The following is a 20,981-nucleotide window of genomic DNA, read 5'->3' as shown; positions in this document are numbered from 1 at the left end:
ACGTCTTATGACCGCGCTTTCTCTGTTTTCCACTCTAATGTCTACTAGTATTCTTTCAAAAAAAAAACAATGGTGGTCCCCTACTATTATAGTTCCTTCCCCTCTCCATACTTGCTGATCAATCGCGAGCCCGGCGAGCTTTTCGATATTAGGACGCTCAAGAGGAAGCAGTAAGTCCAGTAAAAAAATATATTGATATTCCGATTTCAATATGCACAGTTTTGAATGATAACGTAGCAGTCATGATAAACAAAAAAGACCGTCACAACCGCCCCAAGAATCGAAAGACCGAATGAACGGTCTCGAGTCCAGCTAAAGCAGCAATCCACAAGCCTCTCCCTCCGAAAGAAAAAGGTGGAATAGGATCCTCATAACATAACCATCCCGATCCCGCTTCCAAACTTCTCATCCAACCCCATCTTATTATTCATCCCACCGGGAATAGGCGCCGTCCTGTAATTATACAGATAATAATGCAACTGTCCATCCCCGGCTCCGAACTTCTGTTCTCCGAGGAACAGCACATTATCCAACAACGTCAAAGCGTTGAAGACGTCGAAATTCATCTTTTTGGCTTCGATCAACCCGTCTTGCATGAGTTCGTTCAATCGTTTCTTCAACGCGGCTTTCATGGCGTCGCCGTCCTTGTAGTGCGCGAATGCGACTTCGGAAGCGTAGTAGAAGAGGTAGGCGGCTTTGATCATGCCGTGTTTGGAATTGTTGATGACGGAGGATTCGAGGCAGTAGAAGTTGAAAAAGTCGGTGATTTTGTTGGTTTTGGGGTCCTATTTCTCGTTCGTTAGAATTAGCATAACTTTCTCCCTCCCTCCCTTCTCCTCTAAAATAGTATTATTTTATCTCACCTCGACGACATAAGTCCAAATGACCCTATCCCCGTCCTTCTCCTCGCCGCCATGCAAAAACCAATGCCTGAGCTCATCCTCCGAGAATATCGGCGCCATATCAAACCTCGCCAAATACTTATCCAACAAAACCTTAAGCTCGGAAATATCCTTCGCCTGCATCAACCTCAAACCGGGAACCTTCGTCTCCGACGGCAGCGCATACCTTGTAATCTGCTTGGCCTTAGTACTATTCGGCGGCATCGGCGAAAACCCAACTTCGTGCAACTTCAACCAATCCAAACTGCGATGGTAATATCTACAGCTACTGATCGGAGTGGGTAGAACGGCTCCACCGGTGTAAAGCGCCTGCCAGATACCCTCGACGTTACAACGGCGGGTAACTTCACGGATGAGTACCGGGGCCAGACGTTTGTTGCGGAGTTTCTTGTGGATGCAGAGGAAGTTTACTTCGGAGCACTTGAGGGTTGCGGAACGGACTCTGAGGGTCAGGGGGATGGCGGAGATGAAGGCGACGAGTCTATTGCTAGCTTTTACGCGGACACCGACGTGCCATTCTTTCTTCCAACCTGGGGGGTTTAAGGCCCTGGAGTAGATGAAAAGTTGATTTAGTTTTTGTACGCATTGTAAAACGGCGAAGGAGGGGAGAGGGGAAGCTACTGACCACTTGAAGAAAGCAGGAGAATAGGCGAATCGGAACATAGCCTCGTCGTCTTCAACATAGTGACCATTGAGGAGGGTGTAGACTTCCTTGAGCTGTTCGGATTGTTAGACTACACCTGATAACTCCGAGGGTAATTGTACGAGATGGAACAAACCTCTTCATCATTCTCAAGATTAACAGTGCACCATGTGAAATCGTCGAGAAGCTGCGCAGGCTCCTTTGGAACCTTATCGGGGTCTCCCTTCTTGATCTCTCCTTCCTGCTCCTGTTTCGCTTTATCGTCGTCTGGGCCAATACTATTAGTTCCACGACCAGTCTAATAGGTACGTCGAAGGAGCATACCGAACCGAGGAACCGGCTGTGTCTGCCAGAACTTATAGCTCGCCATATCCTTCGCATTCTTCCCAGTAGCCTATCACGCCCCACCAACATCAGCTCCACCCCAAACTGCAAACCATCAAAATGAAAGAAATCCAGAAAAACTCACCATCCCGGCCAACAACTCTCCCAACTTCATGGTCTCCAACATCTTCTGCACCGCGACAGGATCCTTTCCCTGCGTCTCAGCCCTCAAACCCGGGTTCATCTTGATAATCTGATCCATTGTCTTCTTATCCAGCTTCCCAACCGGCTGCGACATATCCACACCGGGAGCTGCAGATTCTGCAGCAGCTTGGGGGGCATCGACAGCTGCCGACGAGCTGCTACCTTCCTCGGCTGGAGGGGCGGTTGTTTCGTCTACGATTTTAGATTCTTCGGCCATCCTTGTTTCTTGTTGTTTTCAGACAACGGATTTTGGGAAATAGGAAAAGTGGGAGTTAAGAAGAGGCAATCAACGAAGCTTCTACTGCTAACGGCAAAACCGTGATGATGGTGAGGTAAAACGAGGTATCGTCAATAGAAGGTGGGTGAAGGAGAGGTAGGTGGGAGGGATTCAGGGTGGGTTTGGTTGTGGTATTTGTGGGGAAAGCACCGTATATTGGCGGGTTTGTTGCGCCAAAACGAACACGATTCAACAATTTGCTGCCAATTTACTCAAGATAACATTGTAGACGAGACCATACCGTACCTAGGTAAAAGGCAAGGGGGGGGTGCCCTTCCCATCAGGGGTTTGTAGAACCGCGGCGCACATGATCAAGGTGCGGTACGCAACTTTTTTTTTCTCTGTTCAATGTAAGCACATGTACTACGCACAGTGGGTTGAAACTGCTGTGAGAGGCCACATAGACGTTCTGGTAAAAAGGTACGGAGCACGGCCGGATAATATAAAGCTTGAAACAATAGCTAAAAGCCTGGAGCTCCAGAACGGGGAGGGGAGCTTGCCTGGGCGGCCGGCTTTGGTACCCGGAATTCGAAACCAGGGTTACAGGCGATTTTATTATGCCGGAGCCGGTAGGTGAATCTATAGCTGCATCTTCGTCGGCTATGGTATTACGGTCATGAGGAGATTCTTATACGAGGCTCTCTGGCAGTTTGAATAAAAAGGTAGGACTGTAGGGTGTATGCATTCGGGTACTCTATACAACTCTGATATAAATGAGAGAAATAGGAAAAGAAATAGGACTTTTATACGCCGCTGACCCACCCCAATGCTAAACTCCAAACCGGGCATAAAATATATAATCATCGGAAACCAAATGTCAGATACAAATTCATACAGTAGATCGTAGACTCAAAATCTTTCCTTCTGTCTGGCTGCCACGGTTCTCAGGGAGCCATATACCTTGCCCTGTTTTCACCCATTCGTTAGTATATTTCTTCGAGCTATTTGCAAACGAGTATGGACGTACCGGCGGAGCACCCAAAATCAAACTAACAACCGCCTCTCTCGCCATTCTGATATTCTGGAAAGCGCCCAGAATATGAATCTTACTATCCGCCAGCACAATCCTCGTCTTCGTCGCATTCTCAATCGCAAACCGTGTCTTCCCATCCTTCCCAGCAATACGTCCGATAGCTCTCGACAAATGTTCTCCTTGTAAAGTCTTCACATCTTTGATCTCAAATGTCTCGGTATACAGCTCATCCAACCTTAGCAGAGCAATAGCATCATCGATATCGAATCCCAACGTGAAGACTTTTACAAAGTCGGCGGCTTTTTGGAGGGCACCAGGGTCTTCGGTTTTCTTGTTATTGCGGATTTCGACGCATTTCGTGGCGAGGTTCATGCGGACGTCGACTTTGAGGTGTTCGACTATCGGTTGGTAGATTTTGGGCCAAGCGGCTTTGAGAGGGGAGAAGCGGTGGGGTGGGATGGGGACTTTGCGGGTTTCCACTTTGTAGATTTTTTCCTGCGATATTGTATAGCCGATTAGAAAGGAGGTGATGGACGGGAAGAGAGGAGGAGGGGTACCGTACACTCTGCTTTGCGGGTTTGAAAACCGGTCTTCCTTCCTCATCTATGCGCATTTCCGTGTCCTCGTGCACAGGGTTTTCCGTACTCTCGACCGTTGTAGATAGTGTCTGAGCGTCGAGAGCAATATCTTCGGTGGCTGCGATTGCTATTAGCACCACTATATACCATCATATCGATACCTTCGTAGCGTAATAGTATACCTTCAGACCACTGCGGGACCGCTGACGGTTCCTCGACCGGCTTTATGAGAGCTGTTGGAGCTGGCATGATGAATGATTCTAGTTAAGTGATAGCGGTATTAACAGCGACTGTGATCGTAATAGAGCGATGGTAGGTATTTGGTTCCTTCGATGGCGGTCGTATCAAGTTATTTTGCGGGCGACGATATCGATAGCTGTTGAAGTTTTTGGAAGTGAAATCGGAGAAAAGAGAGAAAAAAAATCGACCACCAAAATTGTTGGCTCGCTTGGTGGGCTGCAACACTTGGCCAAGTTCATCCTCATCTCGAGATCATCAGCTTCAGCATCATCACCGGATATAGTCATCATGGCGCCCTCGCTGGCCATCCAAATCTCCGGTCACCTCGTCTCCACCAAATCCATCCTCCCCTCCCAAACCTGGCTGGCCAGCTTCCTCTCCACCCAAAAGCCCAATCTCCCCTTCCAATCCCTCACCCAAACCGCCTTGTTCCGTCTCCTGGCCTCCGAAATAACCATCTCCGTCCAACCGACCCCCGAAAACACCTTCCCATCTACGATCCACGACGTAAAAATCCCTTCATCGCGTTTAAAAGGCCCCGTTGTTGCCCAGATCGTCGATATAGAGGATATCGGACACAGCAAACTTTCCCAGCTCGATGCATTGGAATCTTCCGAACGTGGCGAGAAGATGAAGGGGAAGGAGGTTATAAGGGTCGTTCCTGGTGAAAATGAGGATGGTGATCCTGACAACCTTGGGTTGACGGGTGTCGGTGGACCTCATAAGTTGTTATTGGAGGATGCGAACGGGACCAGGGTTTATGCTTTTGAGTTCAAACCGATTAGCGGCGTGGGCATTGGGATGAATATTGGGAGTAAAGTGGTGATAAGGGACGCGAAGGTCGTGAGGGGGGTATTGATGCTGCAGCCCGGGAATACAACCTTGGTCGGCGGGAAAGTCGAAGAGCTGCATAAGAACTGGAGGGAAGAACGGAAGGGACGGTTGCAGGCTGAGATCGAGGCCATGAAGGGAGACGGATGAGGTCGCCAAATGGAATTCAACTTTCTATCTATCGTTCTATCCATCTATCGATATCGGGGGACTATCTACAATCCAAACATCTCCCGAATCACCAACCTCGTCGCCGACGCCACCAAAATCTGGTCATGACCACCCCATGTCACCAGTCTATTCTCAATCTTCCACCCACCAACCGGCACCCCTTCAACCCACGTATCAACATACCCCTCATCGCCAAGCTCAACCCTCTGCTTCTTCTTCTCGATCTCTTCGAACTCCAGTGGTTTATCGATCTCCCCCTCCCCACCACCACCATTCTTCAACGCCACAATCGCATTCGCGGCCGTATGAAACAATATCTGCGAATGCGTCCACGTAATACTATAATCGTTATGCGCATGTACCATCGTCAACCTCAGCTTTGGCGAATGCTTTATCAAACTCTTCAACCGCTCTTCACCATCCCATGGTTCTCGAACATAGTTTGTCAACCATTTCTGAACAATCGGGTACGGCCTCAATGGCGATAAAATGGGAATAACCCCACCGGCCGAGTACGTCAAGATCAGGGTTTTTAACTTTGAAAACGCAGAGCAGAGGATTATTCCCGCGAATTCAACTCCTTCTTCTCTGGCGATTTTTTCGGTGGCACCGAGGGTTACGGCCGTACCGAGGGAATGACCGATGATGAGGATTCGAGATGGGGGGATTCCGGCTGTGTTTATGGCGAATTTGAGGGCGGTGATGGCGTCTGTGATCAAACCGGGTTCGGATGGAGTGCCGGTGCTACGACCGAAACCGCGGTAGTCGAACGTGAGAATGTGGATTTTGGAAGGGTCGACGCCGGACCAAGCGCGGTAGCCGTCCGGGCGATATCCTTGGGCGACGTTTCCGGCGTTCTATAATATGAAATCCTGTCAGAGATATCATTGAGATATAGCTTTGAACAATCGAACATACCCCATGAACTATACCCCATCATATATCAGCAGTTACTCATAACCCTGGTAAATACCATAGCATAAAAGAAACTTACAAAAAACAATCAACCTAGCCTCCTCATCCTCCTTCAGAAGCCTAAACCCCAAAGTCTGCGTAACATCCTCCACGAGTCCCACGTCCCTCCTCAACAATTCATCCCTGTGTTTAGCATAAACCTCATGCGGTAATATATGCCACGCAAATAATCGTTCGCCGTCCGGTGTATTCAAATAAAACGGTGTGATCTCGTTCGATGCGAATCCCAGTTGTTCCGGACGGGATATATCCGGCCAGATGGGGAATTTGACGTGATGGAGGTAGACGAAGCTAGATTTATTTATTATTTTGCGATTTGGAGGTAGAGAGGAGGGAGAGGGATATCAATTTACTTTTTTTGGACGACCGGAACCAGAAGGAGAAGTAGGAAGGACACGTAGATACCGCCGAAACCTGCGAGGGACCAGTAGGCGGTTTTGAGGGTTGGGTTGAAAGGCGCCATTGTGCGTGCTTCCTCAGGTATGTACGGCTAAGGGAAGTACACCAAGGATGGACTTTTATAGAATTCTATTTGTCCAGGATCCATAGCCAAGTCGTCCAGCCGCGTTACGTTGAACCCATCTGCCTGCTGATAGCAGATAAGCCAAAGACCATGCTTTGGAACCGACGTTCTCGACAAGGAAGGTCGAGTGGTTGTCCGAAAATGGAAATCATGTGTGGTATTTTACACGACAACGCAGGTTTCGTTTATCATTTATTCTTGTGATTCTCTGAGAGTGATCTGTACACCATCGTATACCGCATTATGAGGACCGAATCGGTATATAAGCGTCATGCGGACGATAGAATTGTATAAAAAATATCGTTAAATATAAAAAGATACCATGGTAAGGGAGTACCCTGGGGATCCCCATAATCTCCCCGAAAACCCTCCAGCTCAATGTCTACAACATACACAGCCACATTCTTCCCCAAGAACCGCCAAAAACATCGACGTCGACTGAAGAATCAAAGATCCGGTGCCTCGCCAGCCATGGTAGCCTTAGATATCAAAGAAGAAGAAGAAGAGAAAGGACAAGGTGAAAGAAGAGAGAAAAAGAAAGACCGAGCGATGGATATTTCGGTGGTGTTGAAAAAACCTAAAAGTCCGGATGATATGATGGATCTTGGGAATGATGGAGAAGGTGGGCCGGCTGAAGAAGGGACCGGTAGCAAATCCGAAGGAAATTATGATGCGGACGATGAAGATGAAACTGTTGGTAAATCTGCAAATATAGATGTTGCCGAAGGCCAAGGAAGCGAATCTACTGTTAAAACTGAACACGTGGATGAGCATGAGATGGATATTGAAACTGATGAAGAAAGGCGAGGCAGAAAGCGAAAGAGCGATATCCGAAACAACAGCGACGATGACGAGGATACGGACCCTAAAAGTAGAAAAATGAGGAAAGTCAACAGTGAAGATAAAGACGGCATGGATATCGCAGATGATGTCTCCAAAATAGTCCTCCCGCCGCACGACCGACTAGCAATCCTATGGCTGCCCCAAAAGTTGGGCCTTAAAAACGACCCCACCGAGTTGGAAGATGACCTCTCCAAGCCGGATTCGGATACGTATTTCGTCGCCCGCAACAGCCGATCAATAAATGCACATACTCGGACTTCGACTGTCGTTTATTCGCAGAGGAATGGTGCGAACGCCGTGTGTGGCAAGCAATGTGGGATCTGGAAGATGTCGAGCTGGACTGGTTACGTGAGTGATCTCCAAATCGACAAAAAAAGTTGCGTAAGTCTTAAAGTACTAAAGGATATCTACACGATTATATAGGCGAGTTTCTAACAGATATCATTCCAGGCGAATGCGAACCCGTCCACCGAGGGATGATGGTCACCGCCTTCATGTGTCGTGCCGTCCAAGCCGTTCAGTTTCGATGCAAGCAAGTGTGGCTATAATAATGGTCGGTACCAGTAGTTAATCATTATGCCACCGAGTCCTCCAGTCCCTTAGTCTTGCTATACCCGAGTTAGCCACTAGGCAGTAATCATGATGCTTTAACCTGCAAGTCAGAGATCATAATATCTTCAAAGTCGTGAGAATAGCGCAATCGTTAGAGAAGATTCCTAGATTAATAAGAACAGTTTCCCACGCCCCCGCGACCCGCTCTATAAAAACAAAAGATGATAGCTTAGTAAACAAAAATGGGTCTCGGTGCTAATTAGACAGACAGAAAGAGAATCAAGTAAAACCCTCAATATAGCTAAAAGGAAATCGCTAGCAGAAGAAAGTCTTGTATACCGGATTAGCCGTTTCTTCTCTAAACGGATACCCAAGCTCTTTCAAGAAAGTGCTAAAGGTATTCGAGTCCTCTTCAGGTACTTGAATACCAGCTAGGATATGTGCTACGTCGGATCCATAATTCCGGTAATGGAATGTGCTGATATTGTAGCTTGGTCTCATCGTTCTCAAGAACTTGGCAAGAGCACCAGGACGCTCGGGGAATTCTATAGTTAAATCGATTAGATTGGTATTATATTATAAACGGCGTAACGAGTAGAGTGTGTGGTACTCACCAAACGCATAAAGCTTTTCATTCTCCACCGGCTTTCCGGAGACAAAGAACCTCGCATGTGTCTTTGCAAACTCATTATCACTGATATCCTCGACCTCCATCCCATTTTCATTCAAGCTTTTCAATATCTCCGGTAAATCTTCGTCCCTATCTTTGACCTGTATCGTCATAAATATATGCGCTCGATCCTTATTGTTCATCCTGTATGTGAACTCCGTAACGGTATGCGGTAACACAAACTCTATCATCGTCAGAAAAGAACCGGGCCTCTCCGGAATGATCACCGATAGCAGCGCCTCCTTCCTCTCCCCGAGCTGCGCACGGTCGGCCACGAAACGGAGTCGGTCGAAGTTCATGTTCGCACCTGACAGAACGGCGGTGTATGCGTCTGTTTCCTCGACCTGCCGGGCTTCAACATACTTCTTTAGCCCAGCGAGAGCTAGTGCGCCAGCCGGTTCCACTATGGCTCTAGTATCTTCAAAGACGTCTTTGATCGCCGCACAAATTTCATCCGTTGAGACTTGCAAGACCTCGTCCACATTTTCCCTACATAGACGGTAAGTCTCTTCGCCGACGAGTTTCACCGCCGCACCGTCGGCGAACAGTCCAACTTCCTTCAATGTTACTCTGTCCCCCTTTTCCAGCGACTGGTGCATTGCATTGGCGTCATAAGTCTCCACACCGATAACCTTAACATGCGGTGCAATTCTTTTCAAATAAACACCAATACCGGCAATCAAGCCTCCGCCACCGATGCAACAAAACACCGCTTTCAACTCCCGTAGGTTACACTGCCTGACAAGTTCCATACCGATGGTCCCTTGTCCTGCAATAACATAGGGGTCGTCAAAGGGTGAGATGTTTGCGAGGCCTTGTTCGAGCTCCAGACGTTTGCATTCTTCTTTTGCGGCGTCGAAGTCTTGGCCGTGGAGGACGACTTTGGAACCCAAGCGGGCGACGTTGATGTGTTTTATTGCGGGGGTGCCCATGGGCATTACTATCGTTGCTGGGATACCGAGGGATTTGGCGGAGAGGGCGACACCTTGGGCGTGGTTTCCTAGACCATTTTTAGAATTTATAATCCATATAACGGGGTTCCAAAGGCGGTTCCTTATTCATACCGGCGGAACAAGCTACCACGCCTTTCTTCCGTTCCTCATCCGACAGATGTGCAATCTTGTTATACGCTCCTCGAATCTTGAAGCTGAATACCGGTTGGAGGTCTTCTCGTTTCAACAGAACATTGCATTTTAACCGCGAGCTGAGGTTTGTAGCATGGGTCAACGGTGTTTCTTTGATGACTTCGTAGACTCGAGAGGTTAGGATGAGACGGAGGTACTGAGTGCAATTGAACCATGATTAGCATTGCTATGCTGAGGAGAAAGATGGATTAGAGAGAGTCCTACATCTGGATTTCCATCTGGAAGAAGATAGTCCGGTGGGATTTCGTACTGTGACTTGGAATAGCCATTGTTCGGCGATGGGGTCGCAGCGTATTCTGTGATTCCGTTGATGCGAGGGTATGTTTCGGCCGGCGCCATTGCCGTGAGGATGATATGATGTAGATGGTGACGATGATGATAGCTGACGACAATGGACGGCAAAGAAGTGACCGATTATATGGAGCAGTGAATGACTCTTTGTTTTTTTTTTTTTAGCCGGGTATTTATGCCAATGGAGATATCGACAGAATTAGAATGCGAACGACCTGAGCTCAGCAGCGAATGAAGTTCCTTCGATCTCAAATGACTTTGACAGGCAGTTGAAATTGCTCGCTGCCCTAACGAGAAAAGCGCCGCTCTAATTGCGCCCGATGTCGGTTGCAGGCGAAACTAATGCAGGTCGGACAATACTACGAAAGAGAGCATGGTCATTGGATAGACGGCCAAAGATAGTCTCGAACCGGCCGAAGATAGCTACAACGTCGACAACACATATTGTCCTCGTGTATTTCAAGATCGATATGCGACTCGTGGCGGCTAGAGAGGTTGTATCTGGAGACTATGATGCTATACAAAATGGGTATAATGACGTTGAACATCTTCGACGGCCCATCTTTATTATACATGCAATGTAATGTAGGTAATGTATTCTTGATATAGTAAAACAAACCAAAAAAAGACAAAAACTCCCTTCCATTTGCGCCTTGATCATGATATCGATTGCATATATCCCCAAATCCAAATTCTTCCGTAAAAGCAGTTTAGAAATTATCGAAAAAATAAAAAATAAATCGTGAATCTAAAGATTGGTAAAAATCGAACGCTGTGCGCAGAATCTAGTTTTCGACAAATGGTCTTGATAGTGTTTGATGATGCCGTGTAATATGCTATTCAGTAGGTTAGTTTCCGGTATATATTTTTGTCTTTTATTCGTACGGATAAAGATGAACTTACGATATAACGCACCACCTGGCTTCCGTCTGCCAGGTACTCCCTCTGCGTCTCCACCGCATATCCGAACAACGGCAGCACCTTCGCAAATCCGACCCAATACAGTGCTCCACCAATGAGTACACAAAAACCCGTCACCGGGATTGCGAAATAGTTATTCAAGCCGAAGCCTGGGATAGCGCAATTCGGCACGAACATTGCGACTGCGAGATAGCAATTGAAGATGGTCCATGCTACTACGAAGGGCCATTTTACATGGAAGCTGGTACGTTCCTCTCTCCAGGTGGAACTGGGATGATGTTGGAGGTACAGAAGGCCAACGCCCAGGAATATGTTGATTAATGTCCTGCTGTAGGTTGCGAAGGTGTTTAGGAAGGTGTAACCACTTTCGGAGCGACCCAAGGCAAGGACCCAGAGGGAAGTGAAGATCCAGTGTAGGAAGAGGCCACCGGATGGTGCCTGGCGGGGCCAGTCGCTCGCGAAGAACTTGGACCATGGGAGGACGCCTTCCTTGGCGAGTTCTTGTTTTGCTGTGTCGTCGAATATTAGAATCTCTTGGGTGATAAATTATGGAATACGTGATAAACGAACCTCGAGAGAACGCAAAGGAGGCAGCAAAAACGTTGCCCAAAGCTGAAAGTCCAATGAAAACGGGGACGGCAATGTTACTGAAGTTGTCGGCAACTCTCATCCGTTGGAAGAACGTTACAGCCACAGCATTGGCCGTTCCTTTGATCATGTCTTGCTTCGTAAGAGCAGCGAACTGCGGAGCCAGGTTAGTAATTTCTTGCGTCCGGAGACATCACCGGTGGGGACATACGTAGGCAATATTAGCTAGAACATAGAGGACACTGACAAGCGCTACGGCAATCGGGGCCGACCACTTGAGAGTCTTCGTCGGGTTCTTGACTTCAGAAAGAACGTAGTTTGCATTCTCCCATCCCGTGTACGCAAAAATGACCTGAGCCAAGGCGACCGGGGCGTTGTTCGCATCCCCACCACAGGCAATCATCGATCTAACCTCGGGCGGGGTCTCAACAGTCGTCGCATTCCACACTCCGTCAAAGTACCTGTAGTTCCCGCTAGGTTGACGACTATCCAGCACTCCTTCGGGATTTGCGAGAACGGCGAATCCAGCGCACACTATGACCATTAAAATGATGATCTTGAAGCTACCGAAGAAGTTGCCCAAATGGATCCCCAGGCGTGGGAGAAAAGCATGGATGATGCATATGCCGGTGATAACGAAGAAGCCCGTTAATGCTCTTAGCCATAATGGTACCGTTATTTTACCCTCTCCATTTGACGCGAGGAACATATACTGGGTGAATAGGACGACGTTGGCTGCGGTGACCTGCGATGTCACAAACTGGAATGCAAAGAGACATCTACGCAAAAAATCAGCCTGAGAGCTATCAAAATTCCGGAAAATGGCAGCCTTACGTTGCAAAGTATCTTGGTCTTGCCAGTATTCTTTCGAGCTGCAGCCACCATGTAGCCTGTCAGTACCTTGCATATTATGTCTTTGCAATGCATGGGGAAACAACACACATAGATCTTTTCTCCTCCGCTTCGAGGTAAAGCTAACCCGAACTCAAGATATACAAATAACCTATCGAAAACCCCGTAAGCTTTCCATATTCAAATTTCCAATTGGGTTGAAAGTCGGCATACCCTCTACAATGCACATTTTTGGTTAGCTTCCGACTTCGATCCTTGTTCGATAGACATGGGGTCTTACAATAGCGACACGACACCGCCAACGATCCAAAAGAAGAGCGCCGTGCCGGTGCTGTCGGTTGATCGCACGACTTGGTCCACCGTCGCAAATATACCGGACCCGATGATACGGTTTACAATTAATAATGCTGTCGAAGTATACCCGAGCTTTCGATCTACGGCGATTTTATAACGTCAGCATATTTTATCCCTCCGAATGAAGCGGGGAAGCCGCGATAACGTTGGACAACGTTATGCAAGGAACCCTATGATGAAGGGTTCCACGCGCAACCTTAGAGTTTCCGCATGGAAATCGAGGGCACGTGCGCGGACTTGTGAGTGCATTCGAAGCGATAAGGTGCGATTACCGCTTACCTTCGGGAATAATATAATGATACGGAGCACTTTCTTCTACCGACTTCTCGTCTCCGCCCTGTCCCGCTGGTGCTAACTGTCGGTTCGTCGCTGCATCGCTCGGCGCCCTTGTGGGTAGTGGTATGTAATCATCCTCCGTCGGCTCGGGTATGAACGTCCTCTGGTATATAGTCGTCATCCTGCAAGGCGGTGGAAGCTCTCACAAGACTAGGAGAAGGATAGGACAGAAGGAGAAATATATTCAAGAAAGGAAGTCCAACGGAAGGGCGATGGAAATAAAAAAAAAAAAAAAAGAGGATGTCGGGCCAGGCAACCAACCGCCTTGCGCCTTTTAACAGTTGGGTCCCAGTCGTTGGTAAGCCTCGCGGGTTGTCGCATCAAGCCCCACTATTCCTCGCCAATTGATCGGATATCGGGATGGATAACGATATGTTTCTAATGCGTGCAGATTCGGTTTCTAAAACGTCGCTACTGTCTTGGAAGACATCAAGCTATTGTCTTGGAACCTAAAAGAATGGAATTGACAACAGAACACATGATAGAAGGGAAAAGGATTCGAAAGAGACCTCGAGGCGATGTCCCTGATTTTGAATAATCTACTTTTTTGCTGATGACAATTGCCCCATATTTAGACCTAACAGGAAACGCACCGGATCATGCAAAGCATTGGACGGAGAGCCGCTCAATTGAGCCTTCAATTTTGGTCAGACGTCGAATGACCGAGGAGGCTGAATCGCTTTCCTCGGACACCCTTGGCCGCTGCTTCCAAGTTTGGCAGAGGTACAGCAAAGGTACGAGCACGGCAGAGTTGCGCATTCCCCGGCAAGCATCCCAGTTGTAAAAATTGAGTTTAGGGTTGTGCTTTTCGAATTTTCAAGGAATTGCTCACTTTCGACATGGTGGTGCGGGCACGAAACTAAGCCTACCTTGGCCCTGCAGCTGCAGGTCGATACTAAGCCAGGTGCTGTAATATATTCCAGACTTAAGGGCTTCCCTCCGCCTACGACTAAAAATATCACAAATTTGCCATTAGATTCCGAAAGCATTCGAGGACCATTCGGTTGATGCTGCTGCTCGTGGCTGTTGATTCGATTCGATATTCTTTCGCTTGGGGATTTGGAAAGGCGATTATAGATATGCGGACGATAACAAATTCCGACGATAACCCTTGAACCCCGCCATCCAAGGGCCGAGCAGATACTTCCTCAGAACTCGCCAACTCGCGCTATTTGAATCGTGCATGAGTTCAAATTTATCCATTGTTTATTTAAATAAATAAAAACAACATCATGTCATTTCCAGGGGTGGGTAGCTGAAGCTTTGACAGCTGTAGGTATAATTTCCCCGAAACAACCGCTGCCACCTACATATTACATACATAGAACATGGAACATCGGGAAGCTTTTGACGGGGGGCCATGATGCTAAATTTTGAGTAGTCAGCAATAAGATCAGCAAATACATGTGCATATACATGTATAACATGAGGCTCGAAGGCGCAAGGCTGAACGTGTGAACGGGTATGAAGGAACGATGTACACTGCACACCTTTGTCCGCAGCAAGTTAGTCTCTGTTTTTCCTTCCTTTCATACCGACAGGCTTCGGTTGCAGCCAGTGCTCGAGTGAAGTCGAAGTTCCCAGGGAAAAACATGCAGATATAGCGCCGTTTTGCTTTGCAGTGCGGGTCTTGTGACTTGCATCCCAGACGCAATGTTAGACCCCAAGCTGCTTAAGGCCGGCGACTCTGTGCTTTTTGAGGTTGCCGCCCGCCATTACATCCGACTCGAGGTGGCTAAATAAAATCAAATCCTTGGATGCCGCCCTCCTTCGAGAGAAGGGAAGTGAGAAAAAAGAGAGAAGAAGAAGAGGAATGTCGGGACCGCTCTTTTTTCCTTCAACCGAACATGCAGAATAAACTTCCGCTCTTTACCAGAAAGATATATATCCGTATCCACTCATGCTGCTGGTGCCGGTGTTGGGTTTCGAAATAGTGGATCTCCAACCGGACTAACTATACGTAATTGCATCTCGTATTCTTCTCCAGACTTTTCTAGCCGTTCTACTCGAGCTCTTCTTGTCATTCGATTCGACAGCCTTGGACTCGTCGTACCGACATAGACAGCCCCGACCTCTAGGCAGCGACCACAAAACTCCGACACTTATCTAAACCAGGCTATCCAGCACACGACTGACGCCACCGCACTACGAACTACCGGTCGAGGGGTTCTCCTCCCCTCTCTTTCCTTTTGATGTATCCATGGCTTCCCACGATTACGACTTCAGCGACTTCCTAAGGACTTCCCATCTTGGCTTCCGGTTGTACAAGAACAACTTTACCGAATCGCAGGGTGCATCGCAGGCTTACCAGGTTTGCGGGGACAGGCTACTGGTCCTCAGCGCCTGTCTCAGACTACTCGACGAGCAAGGCAGCGTAGACAACGGGTTGTTCGTAGGAAATGTCCAGGCGCAGGTTAACAAATACGTTCCACGGATCGGAGACTTCAGAACGACGATAGAAGAGTTGGGCGCCCTGATACGGGAGAACAATGAGAATGGACGACCGTGGGAGGCCATTACGGGCGAGGACCTGTCGGAGCTGGAGAAGTTGAGCGCAGCTATGAAGAAGCAGAGCAGGTCGATACATAATATACTGGTGCTCGACCGCACGATGGATGTGTAAGAAGATCCCCTCTTACCCCGAGTCAATACGATTCGATGCTCATTGCATTCCCCCCAATTGCCCCGCGTGTTGGCAGCGCGCAGTCTCACCCACTAACAACACATGTTTCGCATGCATCCGTAGGCATCAAGCGCTCGAGATTCTAGGCCATGAAATAAGAAGACCGGTACCTGTACAGCCCGTTATAGAAATACCGGTTCCAATGCCTACAACCATGTCGGAGCAGATGGCCAATCTGGGACTTACAGACGAAGAGGGCCGATTTAGAACAACGACATCAATACGCCATAACACGGAGGAGGAAACCATAGTATCGCCGGCCTCGCCGAGAGTGCTACAAATGCCAAATCAAAAGGAGTCGAGTATATGGGGATCGGATGTGAAGTATATTGGTAAGGGCATCGGGATACACAACGGAGGTACCAGCAAGCCGTATCGAAGACCTTCGAACAATCAGGCATTCTACGGTATTCACAGGACAAATTCGATGTCGAACTCCTCGGATACGGGACGCAGTCAATCAGGAAGCTCCTCGAGAAACAACTCGACGCAGACGTTGGATAGTCAGGAGAACGGCTCGCCGGCGCATAGTCCTACGTACTACGTTTCACATACCGGGAACAACGCTAGGGAGAGGGAGAGGGACAAGGTGCGATTCGAAGAGATTCCGCACATCAGTGGGATGAGAATACAGCCATCGTTGAGTAGCAGGGGCTCGTCGGATTCGCCCACAAATTTGTCGGCGGACTTTGTACCTCATAGCCCGCCGATCGGTAGCGGTTTATCGTATCAAGGAACCGGGTCCATGAGAATACCGAGACGACCTCTATCCTCGACAGGATCCGCAGGGTCAGCGTCGAATACCGGACTTTATCCTTTGATCACACCGAGCTATCAGCCTTTGCCCGTATACGAATCCGGGACCCGATCACCACGAGATACTAGCCTATCGCGCCAGCGGGATTCTTCGTACTCAGATGGCTCGACGGGTCAATCCTCAGAATCCGGACGACCTAGTCATGGGTCGTCAAATTACATTAGAGATTCTTCAGCCGGACCTGCTTCGAGGACATTTGATTCGGGACCGTACGGCCTTCCCCCGAGAAGGGACTCGGATATAACCGCAATAATTAGCCCTCCTGGACATCGTGGCTCAGAGTCGTCATCGGTGGGCAGGTCGCATCCGATCGATTTCCATGAGCCGTTCTCACGAATCCCACAAAATAATTCCTACGCAATTGCTCCTGATGTAAACTTTCTTTCGAATTATCCCGTGGAAACTAGGACCCCAGCTAACAAGCCACGCCAGCCTTATTTGGATCTTCCATTCTCACCCGATACCTTGGGTACTGACCTCTTAATCCGCGGCCAGAGGCCCTCTTCGATCGCCTCGAAGGATAGCAAAGGCGAGGAAAACCTCAAGCCCGGCGAGACTCTTATTTATAACGGGTAAGTTTATCCTTAATGCTTTACATCAAGGGTTGCTAAATATTTTTCAGAAATCCCGAAACCTCAAATACCGTCGAGGGACGGTACGAATCGTCGGAAATCCGTGTTTACAAGAACTCCATCACAAACGTCTACCGTTTCGTCACTACAGTCCTAGACGGCCCTTCCGCTCCAATTTCACACTCACAGCAATTCAGATCGCGGGAACTAGAGATCGTCCCAGAATAGTATGATTAGCCGTCCCTCATGCTACATATTATCAACTAACACGGGCATATCTAAACAGTGGCTACGACCCTCTCGCCAGGCCGGTCCTCTGGCTCCGCGAGGTCGATGATGTCAACAAATCCGGCCGCCGAACCCTCGAGATCATGCCGGAGAGAGAAATCCCGGCCATTCCGTCGCTGAGATTTCGGGGCGTTCCACAAATGCTCGATTTCCAATCTGCTATCCTGGGTGAAATTTGCTATCTTGATATGTAAGCACAGTTCCCCTCATCTCTCCTTGCCTTTCAATTTAAGCCTCTCTTTCCATAAAATATGCGCAACGCACACATGGTGTTCCGCCTATGCGTGTTCGTATGCATATGCGCGGCACCCGCATCGCAGCGACGAAAAAGCGATTAGTGATAACAAAATCTTACGATCCAATCTTCCAACGATCCATACCTGACAAATGGCATAAATATAGTGAAACCGTCCGCTTCGTACGCCTAAAGGGCGCAGCCAAAGAAACCAGGCGAATTGACAATACTAGGATTCAACTCTGGCATCCGGCCCCGACTGATAAACGTACGATCGATGATTCTGCATCTTTTGTAACAGTCGGGACTTCGCGGACCCATGCGAACCCGGATATTATGCGACTCAAATGGTCGAGGATGATGATTTATTTGGGGAGGTCGAATGATTTTGTGACGGTGTTCGGTATGCAATATATCATTCGCTTTGGCTTCATTCGGGTACTGATGATTTCGGGATACAGTCACGGATGATATTACCCTTCGTCAGTCGAAGAAGGGCAATACCATTGTTTTCGAACCGACAAAATATACCGGCCGTGCTCTGTTCAAATCGCGTGACGGTGTGAAAGCCAAAGTCGTGGGCGGAGGGCGAAAGAAGGGCGGCATGAGACTTGATATGAAGGGTCTCACCCCCGAAGACGAAGAAAACTTCCCGATGTTCAAAACCTTCGAGATCGAATTCGAGGACGCGGAGAGTACGTTTGTCTATTTACCATCTCCACTTTCGAATGCAAACTAACCTTCGAACCAGGCCGGGTACGCTTCATCTCCGTCTGGGACCAACTCATTCAAGAACGAAGACGGATGCGAGGTGTTATCGAGAAACGAAGAAGACAGGCCGAAGCACGAGTTCTGCTTAGCGGCGGCGGCGGTAATTAATCGAAATCCACACCGGCTTTTGATCCGGCGGCCGGGCTAGCCCATCGAATATTCTCATACCCACCCGGCTGGCCTTCCGTTCGTTCATACGACTTTTCAAATATTTACGACATATACTATTATGGTTTGGTGGGCGTATGCAATACATATACTTCCTTTTTTTATCATCGACACGACGATACGGCCGAGGTGGGACACTCTTTAAAATTTATTTTTTTCTCATTTCTTTTGTTACTTTGCGTGGAAAGAATCTAGCGATTTATTTTTTCAGCTATTTTCGCAGGATCGATCCGTCGTCTTTGTTTTGCAGGAAGGCATTGGGTCCCGCGAGACCAAAACATGAGCGCTATTTTGTTTTTGCTTGGGACAAAAAAGAATAACGGCGTTCATAGAACTAAAAATAATATCCGATTGGGTTTTCCTCGTCCCCGACTTATTCAATGGGGCGTTTCCATGTAGTTAACTATAGCTAAGGATCTGACGTACTCGTATATACCCCTTTATTCAGTTTACCCTGTTCGATTGTTTTACGTTAGCCTGTCAAACTTTCATTTCGATACGATGCTATCTACGATGCGCAATTGTCGTTAATCAAGAGCACCTGCGCGTTTCGAATCTTCCCTCTAGCTTTCTGTATCGATCAGCGTTAACGTTGGAGCACCCCCCGCGAGCCATCCCTATAGCTCTTTTCATTTTCATGGTACCTCGAGCCCGGAGTTTAATATAATTTCGAAATCGAAATTAAATTTCCAAAAAGATGACTGCAATCCGTTGGAGAATTCAAAGTATCCAAATCGAAGCTTCCGCTCGTTCGATTGTACTTTCGACCGTCTCCTCGTTGACCCGACTGCCCCGAAACCAGCTCGATAAACTACAAGACGTATACGTTAGGATGATCGATGGTGTCATATATTACTTATTTACTATCTATGGAATTTATACTGTCGTTGCATACTCCGTTTTTCCCACCCTTCTATTTTATTTCCCGGTCCAGCCCGTCCCTACGTACCGCTCCTAAGGAAGTCCGCGGTAAAATGTACTCCAGAAATATACCATCGATTGCCAGCTATGCCATCCGTCTTTCCAGCTGGCCCTCGGTCGTAAAAATACCACAAATTCAACGCAAATAGCCCCTTCCCTTCAGAATCCGGTGAATACATCCCCATCCCTCGTAGACCCGCAACCCGCACAGTTCCTATATCCCTCCGATCCTAAACCTTCCGAATCACCACCACCGCCCATCATCCTAACCGCTCTCCCAACCTCCCCCTCCTTCACTGCCTTCAAAACCTTCTTCCCCACCCCTCCCTCCTCCGCAACATCAACCTCAACCTCGACCGCTAATTCAAAATAAAAGTCTCTAACCCTCCCATCCTTGAACCCAACTTCGAACCCCTTACACAGCATGACCTTCACGTTAATGAGTCCGCAGTGACAGTACGACCACCTCGCCCCTAACTTCAAGAATCTAGCGCGTTGATAGTTCCCCTTTACGTATTTCGGAACATACTGTGGATGGCATGCGCAGGTTCTGTCACGCCAGGGCCGGGAGTCGATGGGGAGGCGGCAGTGGCTGCAAAGTTCGTCGTAGAATGGGGGGTATGGCGGTGGGGCAGGTTGGTGGGCAGAGGGGGTGAAGGCAGTACGAACAGCAGCCATGGTTCGTAGAGGTTTTATGGGATTTCGAGAGGAAGGTTTGGTAGATTTTGCGGGTACATTCTTTCCCCGGCCAGCCCGGCGAGGATTCCGTGGGAGTGAGGTAGCGGAGACCTTTGGTGGTCAGGGAGAGGGAGAGTATATCGGCGTAGGATAAATATTTTAGAAGGAGAAGGAGGACATCTCGGGGGATGTCAAGTATGGGAGATGCCGATGCGGAGGTTGCAATCGTGGCATCGAGACCACCATCCTCGGTGATGTTTTGCGGTATCATTGTCGAAACTTTCGGGATACCGTTCGATCGCAATTGATCGATCGAATCGAACGACCGGTTGCTTTCCGAGACGCGCTGATTTATAATTATATTTCTAACAACGTAGTTTTCGTGATGTTGTGAGTCATGTAAGCAGTCTGCCTTGATGGAGTCGAACGCCCGCGCGATACTATCATGCACCGTTCGCGAAAATGATCGATGATATTTATATATATATATATTTCACCACAAGCTAGCATAACTACCCACCAAGTAACTAGTAATGGTCAATCTAGTTACATTGGTGGATCCTCTTTCCTACTCCCAAGTGACTTCCTCGTCAGTTACAAAGAATCGGCTTTCCTCGTTGAACCCCTATCCCTTGATCTTACTTGCATACAGAAA

The 20,981-nt window shown here is 48.3% G+C and overlaps 9 protein-coding genes across 9 annotated transcripts; 3 read left to right on the top strand and 6 right to left on the bottom strand.

Moving 5' to 3' along the window:
* Positions 1-368: 368 nt before the first annotated feature.
* DFL_002539 (uncharacterized protein) lies at positions 369-2,290 on the bottom strand (the record flags this gene model as incomplete). The annotated part of the gene is made up of 6 exons (XM_067631339.1): positions 369-785; positions 864-1,449; positions 1,528-1,619; positions 1,682-1,812; positions 1,870-1,939; positions 2,015-2,290. The coding sequence occupies 6 exons, from the start codon at positions 2,288-2,290 to the stop codon at positions 369-371; spliced, it is 1,572 nt and encodes a 523-aa protein (XP_067493894.1).
* Positions 2,291-3,199: 909 nt separating this feature from the next.
* DFL_002538 (uncharacterized protein) lies at positions 3,200-4,150 on the bottom strand (the record flags this gene model as incomplete). Its single annotated transcript, XM_067631338.1, has 4 exons — positions 3,200-3,256; positions 3,318-3,818; positions 3,886-4,019; positions 4,084-4,150. 4 exons carry the CDS (start codon positions 4,148-4,150, stop codon positions 3,200-3,202), a joined length of 759 nt encoding a protein of 252 aa, XP_067493893.1.
* Positions 4,151-4,429: 279 nt separating this feature from the next.
* On the top strand, positions 4,430-5,122 carry DFL_002537 (uncharacterized protein; the record flags this gene model as incomplete). Its single annotated transcript, XM_067631337.1, has 1 exon — positions 4,430-5,122. The coding sequence occupies one exon, from the start codon at positions 4,430-4,432 to the stop codon at positions 5,120-5,122; it is 693 nt and encodes a 230-aa protein (XP_067493892.1).
* Positions 5,123-5,187: 65 nt separating this feature from the next.
* Positions 5,188-6,581, bottom strand: DFL_002536 (uncharacterized protein; the record flags this gene model as incomplete). Its single annotated transcript, XM_067631336.1, has 4 exons — positions 5,188-6,000; positions 6,062-6,069; positions 6,138-6,409; positions 6,472-6,581. The coding sequence occupies 4 exons, from the start codon at positions 6,579-6,581 to the stop codon at positions 5,188-5,190; spliced, it is 1,203 nt and encodes a 400-aa protein (XP_067493891.1).
* Positions 6,582-7,112: 531 nt separating this feature from the next.
* On the top strand, positions 7,113-7,964 carry DFL_002535 (uncharacterized protein; the record flags this gene model as incomplete). The annotated part of the gene is made up of 2 exons (XM_067631335.1): positions 7,113-7,865; positions 7,935-7,964. The coding sequence occupies 2 exons, from the start codon at positions 7,113-7,115 to the stop codon at positions 7,962-7,964; spliced, it is 783 nt and encodes a 260-aa protein (XP_067493890.1).
* Positions 7,965-8,351: 387 nt separating this feature from the next.
* Positions 8,352-10,190, bottom strand: DFL_002534 (uncharacterized protein; the record flags this gene model as incomplete). Its single annotated transcript, XM_067631334.1, has 4 exons — positions 8,352-8,581; positions 8,651-9,706; positions 9,771-9,987; positions 10,056-10,190. 4 exons carry the CDS (start codon positions 10,188-10,190, stop codon positions 8,352-8,354), a joined length of 1,638 nt encoding a protein of 545 aa, XP_067493889.1.
* Positions 10,191-10,927: 737 nt separating this feature from the next.
* On the bottom strand, positions 10,928-13,314 carry DFL_002533 (uncharacterized protein; the record flags this gene model as incomplete). Its single annotated transcript, XM_067631333.1, has 8 exons — positions 10,928-10,978; positions 11,046-11,572; positions 11,634-11,805; positions 11,863-12,430; positions 12,486-12,523; positions 12,594-12,654; positions 12,784-12,937; positions 13,137-13,314. 8 exons carry the CDS (start codon positions 13,312-13,314, stop codon positions 10,928-10,930), a joined length of 1,749 nt encoding a protein of 582 aa, XP_067493888.1.
* Positions 13,315-15,393: 2,079 nt separating this feature from the next.
* Positions 15,394-18,667, top strand: DFL_002532 (uncharacterized protein; the record flags this gene model as incomplete). Its single annotated transcript, XM_067631332.1, has 8 exons — positions 15,394-15,812; positions 15,940-17,065; positions 17,126-17,265; positions 17,316-17,492; positions 17,552-17,743; positions 17,956-18,191; positions 18,250-18,483; positions 18,540-18,667. 8 exons carry the CDS (start codon positions 15,394-15,396, stop codon positions 18,665-18,667), a joined length of 2,652 nt encoding a protein of 883 aa, XP_067493887.1.
* A 1,140-nt stretch (positions 18,668-19,807) lies between these two features.
* DFL_002531 (uncharacterized protein) lies at positions 19,808-20,326 on the bottom strand (the record flags this gene model as incomplete). Its single annotated transcript, XM_067631331.1, has 1 exon — positions 19,808-20,326. The coding sequence occupies one exon, from the start codon at positions 20,324-20,326 to the stop codon at positions 19,808-19,810; it is 519 nt and encodes a 172-aa protein (XP_067493886.1).
* Positions 20,327-20,981: the final 655 nt, after the last annotated feature.

This window comes from Arthrobotrys flagrans (genome assembly GCF_004000055.1).
Source record: "Arthrobotrys flagrans strain CBS H-5679 chromosome Unknown unitig_3, whole genome shotgun sequence".
Classification (NCBI taxonomy): Eukaryota; Fungi; Ascomycota; class Orbiliomycetes; order Orbiliales; family Orbiliaceae; genus Arthrobotrys; species Arthrobotrys flagrans.
This window is presented reverse-complemented; position numbering and strand designations above follow the sequence as displayed.